The 9,595-nt window shown below is 60.9% G+C and overlaps 1 protein-coding gene across 2 annotated transcripts in view; it reads right to left on the bottom strand.

Annotated features, from left to right (window-relative positions):
- Positions 1 to 2,703: 2,703 nt before the first annotated feature.
- LOC105494131 (phosphatidylserine synthase 2) overlaps positions 2,704 to 9,595 on the bottom strand; it is a 40,335-nt gene continuing 33,443 nt past the window's right edge. For both annotated transcript variants that reach the window (XM_011762263.3, XM_011762262.3), the window contains exons 5-12: positions 6,996 to 7,130; positions 6,593 to 6,643; positions 5,678 to 5,791; positions 5,422 to 5,540; positions 4,551 to 4,665; positions 4,332 to 4,477; positions 3,975 to 4,160; positions 2,704 to 3,625 (exon numbers count right to left, since the gene is read on the bottom strand). In XM_011762263.3, the coding sequence (XP_011760565.1) occupies positions 3,463 to 3,625; positions 3,975 to 4,160; positions 4,332 to 4,477; positions 4,551 to 4,665; positions 5,422 to 5,540; positions 5,678 to 5,791; positions 6,593 to 6,643; positions 6,996 to 7,130 (1,029 nt within the window). In that variant the 3' untranslated portion in view covers positions 2,704 to 3,462. The remainder of the gene's footprint in view (positions 3,626 to 3,974; positions 4,161 to 4,331; positions 4,478 to 4,550; positions 4,666 to 5,421; positions 5,541 to 5,677; positions 5,792 to 6,592; positions 6,644 to 6,995; positions 7,131 to 9,595) is intronic.

The raw sequence follows: 9,595 nt of genomic DNA, 5'->3' as shown, positions 1-9,595 counted from the left end.
CCTGCACCAGGGAAGCAGCCCAAGGCCCTGGCTGTGCTCAGCTGGGTCCTGTGAGCCGTACCCCACCCACACTGGGGAGCACAGGGCAGGCCCTGCCTGGGGTGGGGGATGCCCCTTGGTTCTGCCTGTGCAGGGTGACGCCTGCTGGGAGCTGCCCGCAGGCCCAGCCACTCCCACAGCTTCCACCCTGGAGCCTCAGGAGCTCCCAGCACTGCCCAGCGCAGCCCGACCTGGGGTCCTGCCTGGAGCCCAGTTCTCGCCCCAGCTTTGTCTGCAGCTCTGTGTGGGACGGTGGGGCCCACCCTCAGGGGCAGCCCATCTTGCCCACGGGTGGGCAGCTGATCAAGGTGGGCCAGCTCGGGGTGCCCTGCCCTGCCAAGCCAAGAGGGGGGACGCTTGTCAGCTTTCAAAGGTCTGATGCTGAGTCAGCAACTACAAATTCATTGCAAAGAAGTTCCCCGGCAACCCCCCTTTTTTGGACAAGGTCTCTCACTCATCCAGGTGGGAGTGCAGTGGTGCCATCTCGGCTCACTGCAGCCTCGACCTCCGGGACTCAAACCGTCCTCCCACCTCAGCCTCCCAGGTAGCTGGGACTACAGGCGTGCACCCCCACACCTGGCTAATTTTTGTATTTTTTGTAGAGACAGGGTCTTGCCATGTTGCCCAGGCTGGTGTTTGGTCTTGGGTATTACTGGTGTGAGCCATCGCACCCGGCCCAATAAAGCCCTTTAAAGCGACCCAGGGGCTGGGTGCGGAGGCCGGGCACAGTGGCTCACGCCTACCTGTAATCCCAGCACTTTGGGAGGCTGAGGTGGGTGGATCAGGTCGGGAACTCCTGAGGTCGGGAGTTGGAGACCAGCCTGGCCAACGTGATGAAACCCTGTCTGTACTAGAAATACAAAATTTAGCTGGGCGTGGTGGCCATGCCTGTAATCCCAGCTACTCGGGAGGCTGAGGCACGAGAATGGCTTGAACCTGGGAGGTGGAGGTTGCAGTGAACTGAGATTGCGCCAGTGCACTCCAGCAACAGAGCAAGACTCCGTCTCAAAAACACATACATACATACATATATACATACATACCTACATTAAAAAATGACCCAGGATCTTAGTTTCTTAACTATGACCCCCCTAGTCAGGGGAACAGGGCTCCTTGGGGACATGGGTGATGCCAAGCCTGGGGCAAGAGATGCCCAAGGTGAGTTCGGAGCATCTCGGTGTGTGGGGAACCAGAGCCCTTGGGTGCTGTCTGGGGTTGAGTTGCTGCCGGAAAGGCTCCCAGGGGCCGCCTTTGGGACACGGCGGGCGCCTGAACACAGAACTCATCGCAAGCCCCGCCTCGTCCTGCTCCTTGGGAAGAGCAGACGGTGACCACGAGCAGACCGCCACCCCCGCCGGCCGTCACCCCCGCCGGCCGTCACCCCCGCCTGCCGTCACCCCCGCCTGCCGCCACCCCCGCCTGCCGCCACCCCACTGGCCGCCACCCCCGCCGGCCGCCACCCCCGCCGGCCACCACCGTCACCCCCGCCTGCCACCACGCCACCGGCCGCCACGGGGCTCAGAGCATCGGGGGATGCAGAGCATGGGTGGAGTGACAGTGGGGTCCCACAGGAGTGAGGGAGGGGAGAGGGGCCCCCACAGTGGGGAGTTCCTCCTGAGGGGTCAAAGCTGCCACCTGCAAAGAGCAGATGCTGAGGCCCCGTGTGTCCTGCCGCACAGGGCAGGGCCGCAGAGGCCAAAGCTGTGAGTAGCTGTGACTGGAAAAGGGATTTGCTGGGCACCGGGCGTGGTGGCCACACAGGACATCTTCCTGCCGAGCCCGGGAGGCTGCTCTCATGTGTGCTCCACATTACAGCCCTTGACATACAGGGGTTGAAAATTTCCCCAAAAGTAGTCAAAGAAAAAAAGTAAAGCTGTTTAAAGCCTGGGGCCCTGAGGCAGAGCAGGCAGTGTGGGTGCATCTGGCTCCTGGAGTCCCCTCAGGCTGTGTCCAACCAGCCACCGACACCCCTTACCTCCCCCTTGCTAGGAACCGGGCTCAGGGAACCCCTTTTCTCTCCATTTGTGTTTGAAAATTTTCATGGTAAAGTTTAAAAAATAGTGGCCTGGCTGGGCACGGTGGCTCACGCCTGTAATCCCAGCACTGTGGGAGGCCGAGGCAAGTGGATCACCTGACGTTGGGAGTTCAAGACCAGCCTAGCCAATGTGGTAAAACCCCATCTCTACTAAAAATACTAAAAATAGTCGGGAGTGGCGGCAGGCACCTGTAATTCCAGCTACTTGGGGGACTGAGGCAGAATTGCTTGAACCTGGGAGGAGGAGGTTGCAGTGAACCAAGATGGTGCTACCGCACTCCAGCCTGGGTGACAGAGTAAGACTCCATCTCAAAAAAAAAGTGGCCCGAGAAGGCAGCTGCCCCTCTCCAGGAATCCTGTGTCCACTGCCCAGTGGTCGCCGGCCCTGGGACAAACGCAGTAGAGGGTGGGTGCTGGACCCTCCTGGGGCCTGGGGGAGGGGCTGCGTCCGGCACCTGCTCTCTCTGGGAGGCAGGGCGGGGCGGGCGCCAAGTCTTTGCTCAGGCGCAGAGGCTGAGGCTGACCCCGGTGCCTCCCGTCCTCTGTGGTTTTCCCCAAGTGGGCGCTGGGTGTGAGAGCAGGCTGGGGGGCTGCACTGGACCCCAAAGCAGGACACGGGGAGCTGCGGGGAGGGCTGGAAGCCTCAGACGTTCGTTGTCACTTTATTGGTTCTCTTTGCTCGTGAAGATGACCCTCAACTCGGAGCCAGAGGCGTCATGGCCCCAGCATCCGGGTTCCAGGCCCCCCGGAGGGGCCAGCTCAGTGATCTCTGACCCCGTCCGCGTGTCCTCCAGGGCGGTCTGTGTGAAAGGAAGGCTCTGAGGAAATGGCTCAGCGTCGCCGCCTGGATCCACTGCCTCTCAGCTATGGAGTGTTTGTGGACGAACGCCCACGTGAGCTGCGGAGGTGGATGTGGAGCCAGGGTGGACTCCTCCAGGCCTCAGTGCACCCGGGGCCCACGGAGTGCAGAAGGGGTACTGTGATGTCCCTGCCGGGGCCATGCCGTGGCTGAGTGACACGGAGCTTGGTGGGCCAGAGGCCACGGGGCTGACCAGGCAGAAAGGGGAGGGAGGACCTGGTTCCTGAGGGACACGCTGCCCCAGAGCACACCCTTGCCACGCCAGCCAGCTCCCGGCACTGGAGAAGAGCACACGTGCACACCACAGGTGGCCATGCATGTGTACACACACACACACGTGTACACACGGAGATGAGGCTGCGCTGGGGCCTCCTCCACCCCTTGCCTTCAGCCTCGCCAGATGCACGGGAGAAAAGGAAAAGAAAACCTTGAGGGCAAGGCTGGGCACGTGGCTCCTGGTGGGACTCACACAGGAGGAGGCCACGGAGGCCTGGGCTCTGGGAGGCTCACGAGGCAGCCACGGCCCAGGTCAGTTTGGAGTTGGTGGCCCCTCGCCCTCGGCCACCCCAGGCTCCAGCAGGTCTTCGTCCAGCCCCAGCGGGTGCTGGTCCCCGTTGCCGACGGCGCTGCCCCGGTCATCCTTGCTCTGCTGCTTCTGCCGTCGGGTCTCCTTGTACCTCAAAGTGATGTCCCTGGGGGCAGGGGGCAGTGTCATCACCTGCTTCCACACCAGCCCCCACTGCAGGCCCCACGGACAGCTGGCACCTCATCCCTGTGGAGGTCCAGGATGGGCTGGGTGGGGGCCGGGTACCCTGGCCCTGCGACAGCAGCCGTGGCTGACTGGAGCCCTGAGGAGCCTGGATCCACCAGTGCAGAGTGAAGGACCCGAGGGCTGGGTCAGGAAAGGCCCCTCCCACAGAAGCAGCCAGAGGGCTGGAGCAGGGACAGGAGGCACCACCACCACCAAACTCCCACAGCGCTTGCGCCAAGAGACCCGGACAGCAGCCCTCCTTCGGAACACACCCGCCCGCCACCACTCACCGCAGGAAGAAGCGCCAGACGGTCCAGGTGAGCACCAGGACGGAGCCGAGGGTCCAGCACTGGGAGATGTAGAAGGGCAGGGACAAGGTGAGTGTGTGGGGGTCGTACTTCACCACGATGAGCAGCTCCGTGGCCGTGATGGCCGCCACCAGCCATGCCTGCGGGCCCAGCTTCTTGTGGGGCTTCCTGCAGGGGTAGCAGGGGGCTCAGCGTTCCGGGCCCCCCAGGGTCCTCCAGGAGGCCTTGCCCAGGCCCCAGCCTCCCAGTCTCTGCTCCCCGGCCCCCTGCCCCCAAGGGGTGTCTCCACCCGGACCCCCGCCCCGGGGGTGTCTCCGCCCGGCCCCCCGCAGCCCTCACGGGTCATCCATGAAGTCGTAGATCTCGCGCATGGCCACGCCACCCACGTTCACGAAGAAGACGAGCCGCAGGAGGACCAGGTAGTGCTCCGGTGGCATCCACAGCACAAACTTCAGGTAGAACGTGTTCAGTTCTGCCAACAGGAACTAGGGGAGGAGAAGGTGAGCACCAGCTCTGGCCCCCAGCCCGCCACGCCGTCGCGAGGCAGCCCGGCCTTACCACCAGGATGATGCCGCACACGGCCAGCCAGCGACGCAGGCTGGAGGCCGGCTTCCACTCGAAGCGAACCCAGCTGTAGGGCGTGAACTGGAAGGCGATCCTCTTCATCTTGCCCCTGGGAACCACAGAGCCGGCAGCCTGAGGACGGCAGCCCACCGAACCCCACCCTGCACCATCGGGCCACAGACTGTTCCTGGTCACCCGGCCCCGCCCTGCGCCAACGGGCTGGCTCTGCTCCTGGTCACCCGGCCCCACCCTGCGGCATCGGGCCACGGACTCTGTTCCTGGTCACCCAGCTGCTGCCTGGCCGCTCTCTGAGGTCTGGCCACACAGCCACAAGCCCTGCCTCCCCACAGCCCTCTGCTGTTCAGTCTCTTCCAGTCTGAGCAGCGGCCGCAGCGCCTCAGAGGGCGCTCCACGGCGCCATGAGCTGGCCACGTGTGCAGAGGTGTCCAGGCAGAGCCGGGGCACCCACAGGCAGGAGGGGAGACCCCCGCCCCCCAGGCCTTTCCTTAGACTTTTGTATCTTTTTAAAATTCCAAAGTCATAATGACAAAGTACCAGCAACTATTTCATAACCAAAGCAACCAGGGGAGGGAGAAGCACGGAAGGATCCCAGAGCCCCTGAGCCAGGCCCGCCGGAGACTGAGGAGCGAGGTGAGTGGGTCAGACGCCGTGGCCACCATGAGGGGCGGCCAGGCTCAAGTGACAACGGGTCAGACGGGAGGTTCCGGGAGGCAAAGCCCCGCAGTCACCCCGCTGAGCCGCACGCTGGACAGGCCTGGTGCTCGGGGTCCGCTGGGGCACAGACGCTGAGGCTACCTCTGGGTAACCCGCACCCAGCCCTGCCCTTGCAGCCCCCACGACGTACTTGTAGGTCGGAATGTTCCAGAGGCCCTGCCACTTGTACGTCTTCAGGGACAGCCACTCGAGGGTCTTCATGCCGCAGTAGATGCCCAGCCCGTTGCAGACAAGCACATCCATGATCCACTGCGGGGAGGGGCCAGCACTCGTCGCAGGGGTTGGGGGGTAACGGGGCCCCTGAGGAAGACCCCAGCAGGGCACAGGGGAACCGAGAATGCCCCTCAGCCTGCACCCACTGCCCTGGGGGCTCTGCCGGCACCTACGTGGTCCCACCAGCACTCGCTGAAGTTGGGCAGCTGGTGCTCCAGGCTGTACTCCAGGAACTCGAACATCACGCTGATGATCATGCACATCCACCAGTCTCGGATCATCAGGGTCTGCGGGTGCCAGGGTCAACCAGAGTGTGGGATGTGCTGCCATGCTCGGCCTTGCCCACGGGTGCACACGGCCCCCACCCCGGCTGGCAACATTCTTGGAGTTGAGAGCACTGGCAGGACCCCCAGCAAGGTCTCAGGGTGAGTGTGGGGTGGGCGGCCCCCCAGCGAGGTCTCAGGGTGAGTGTGGGGTGGGCGGCCCCCCAGCGAGGTCTCAGGGTGAGTGTGGGGTGGGCGGCCCCCCAGCGAGGTCTCAGGGTGAGTGTGGGGTGGGCGGCCCCCCAGTGAGGTCTCAGGGTGAGTGTGGGTGGGCGGCCCCCCAGCGAGGTCTCAGGGTGAGTGTGGGCGGGGTGGCTGCCCCTCCAGCAGCCTCGATGCTATCACTGTCAGCAAACAAGGCAGCATCCCCATGCCCGGGGCCTGACACCAGACTGCCGGGGTACTGGTCCCTCTGCCAAGCCAGCCGAGGCTGCATGCAGGGGCTGCCGGGTGCGCTGCAGGGTCCAGCGGGTACCGCTCTTGGCCCCCCAGGTAGCACAGGGCCCCTCAGAAGTGGGACGGGGCAGTGCCTGAGCCCAGGTGGGGCCGGGACTTCCTGCCCTGCTGCCTCTCTCCGCCGCCCCCACCCTGAGGACGGAGTGAGGACCCGGCCAGGGTCCGGGCTCGGCTCCAGGGATCCAGGGAGGATGCAGCGCGACACCCTCCCACCACACTCAGAGCACCCTGAGCTCAACCCCACGGGCCCAGAGGACAGGGCAGGCCTGAGAACTGGGGCAGGGTGGCCGCGAAGAGGAGGTGCCGTACCTTCAGGTACCAGCCAAGAAAGTGCGCGGGAACGAAGCCATCCAGCTTGTCCTGTGGGCGACAGGGTGTGACCCTTGACCCTGGGGCACAGCCACCCCCACCCCCCACACTGGCAGGTCAAACCCACAACCGAGCAGCACCTGCCAGACGCTGGGAAGAAGGCCAGGGACTCACAGGTGCTGCTGTGGCCTGTGGAGACCACGTCCCTGACAGCCTAGAGAGCGGGGCCCGGCCATCGTGAGCACCACCCAAACGGACAGGGCCTCAGCACATCTCTGGGCCAGGAGGAGACCCCACATGTGGGCCAAGGGGCACGGGGGGCAAGGCAGGAGCATGGATGGTGCCTGGTCCGGCACAGGCCACACCTGGGGAGGGATCCACCTCAGGGCTCCCGGCGTCTTACCCAGACGTTGTGGAAGGGGTCAGTCTCGTTGTCTGGGTCATAGATGAGGCAGTTTCCCCCATAGTGTCTCTCTGGCAGTGGGACTCCCAGCTTGGGGTCAACATACTTCAGAAACTGCCGGCCGTCCTGGACAGTCTGCAAGGCCAGTGCCCCGTCAGTGGGGCTAGAGTTAGTGGTGGCAACTTGAAACGGGAGATCATGGTTGTTTATTTTTTATTTATTTTTTGAGACGGAGCCTCACTCTGTCGCCCAGGCTGGAGTACAGTGGCGCGATCTGAGCTCGCTGCAACCTCCACCTCCCGGGTTCACGCCATTCTCCTGCCTCAGCCTCCAGAGTAGCTGGGACTACAGGCGCCGCCACCACGCCCGGCTAATTTTTTTTCTTTTGTATTTTTAGTAGAGACGGGATTTCACCGTGTTGGCCAGGATGGTCTCCATCTCCTGACCTCGTGATCCGCCCGCCTCGGCCTCCCAAAGAGCTGGGATTACAGGCGTGAGCCACTGCACCCGGCCGGGAGATCATGGTTGTAAATTGCATCTCAGTCACCCTGGAGGAGGGCAGCGCCCTGTCTCAGCAGCCCTCCCACCCCAGGGAAATCCTGGTGGGATAGCGCGTACAGAAGGAACCCCCGGCACGACAACCCAAGTCTCCACACCTGTGCTCCCCGGGGCCAGGTGGGCACAGGTGCGCTTCAGGACATGGGGGACTAGGACCACTGGACAGACAGCAGTGGGACGGGGCCCCGAGTTCCTGCTGCGCAGCCCCACCCCCGGCCCCTCCCCACACATGTGCTCTGGCCAACACCCTCACAGAAGTCACCCTTGTGGGGCATCACTCTTTCCTCACCCAGACGCTGGCATCAGCCAGATGCACCTCTTGGCCTTGGGGCAAGGTAGGCTCTTGGGCCTGACCTCAAGGGAGGTTTACATCATTTACAGACGTCTGAGCACACAGTGAGCTGTGGCACCCAGGACCACGCAGCCCACCCAGCACCCAGGTCTCAGTCCCTAATATTCAGGAAGGACCCAGGGCTCTTAGAGAAGGGGTTGATTCCAGGACTGGGGTAGGGAGTGGACAGGAGGAGCCTGGAGCATCCCGCAGTGCTAGGAAGTCAGGATGTGCTCAGAAAAACAAAACAAAAAGCCAAAAACTCAGTGATGGCGTGTGAAAGCAATACAGGAACCAAGTGGAAACTCCCAAAGGCAAAAGAATTTGGGCACCATGATAAATACAGCAGCGCTGAAATAAATATCCACGTGTAAGACACGTATCTGTAATTCCGCACTGACGTAAACAAACACGTGAGGGAATACCTAACGGAAGAGAAGCAGGATCTCTCCCGTGCACAAGAGTTCCAGGTAGCGCACAGACGCACACTCCAAGGAGGGCAACGAAACTCCCCTCTGTGCAGGCTGCACCAGTGACCCCCTGTGGAGAATGCACTACGGATTGACCGTGGAAAGCCTGACAGACACACCTCACCTGGTGGTCAAGGTCCACAGCACCACAGGTGCATCATGGTGATGGTGCCAGTGTGTGCCTTCACCCCAGATGAATCATGAGAAAACATCAGACACATCCTCACAAACCCTGGTGCCAAAGCCAGAACAAGACATTCCAGGAAAATTAAAGGACAGTATCTCTTACAAATATGGATGCAAAAATCTCAGATAAAATGCTAGGAAAGCAAGTCCGGCAATATGTAAAAAGGCACACCCTGCGACCAAGCAGGATTTATCCCAGGAATGCAAGGTTGGTTCAGGATAAGAAAATAAATGTAATTCATCATATTAACAAAGGGGGAAAAACACCCATATGATCATCTCACTTGATGCAAAAAAAACATGTAACAAAACTCTTACAACCTTTCATGATAAAAACACTCAACCAACTAGGAATATACTAGAATGTTCTCTACTTGGTAAGGGAGATCTATGAAAAACTCTGAACTTTCTCCACTCGGTAGGGGAGATCCATGAAAAACTCACAGAATGTTCTCCGCTCAGTAAGGGAGATCCATGAAAAACTCACAGAACGTTCTCCACTCGGTAAGGGAGATCTATGAAAACTCACAGAACGTTCTCCACTTGGTAGGGGAGATCCATGAAAAACTCACAGAACGTTCTCCACTCAGTAGGGGAGATGCATGAAAAATTCACAGAACGTTCTCCACTTGGTAGGGGAGATCCATGAAAAACTCACAGAACGTTCTCCACTCGGTAAGGGAGATCCATGAAAAACTCACAGAACGTTCTCCACTCGGTAGGGGAGATCCATGAAAAACTCACAGAATGTTCTCCACTCGGTAAGGGAGATCTATGAAAACTCACAGAACGTTCTCCACTCGGTAAGGGAGATCCAGGAAAAACTCACAGCTAACACACTCAGTGGGGAAAGACCGGATGCTTTTCCCCTAAGATCAGGAATCAGGTAAGAATGTCCATCTGGCCAGGCACAGTGGCTCACATTTATACTCCCAGCACTTTGGGAGGCCAAGGGGGATGGATAGCTTGAGCCTAGGAGTTTGACATCAGCCTGGCCAACATGGCGAAACCTCACCTCCACAGAAAATTTAAAAATTAGGTGCGGTGGCTCACTT

The sequence above is a fragment of the Macaca nemestrina genome, chromosome 12 (genome assembly GCF_043159975.1).
Source record: "Macaca nemestrina isolate mMacNem1 chromosome 12, mMacNem.hap1, whole genome shotgun sequence".
Taxonomy (NCBI): Eukaryota; Metazoa; Chordata; class Mammalia; order Primates; family Cercopithecidae; genus Macaca; species Macaca nemestrina.
This window is presented reverse-complemented; position numbering and strand designations above follow the sequence as displayed.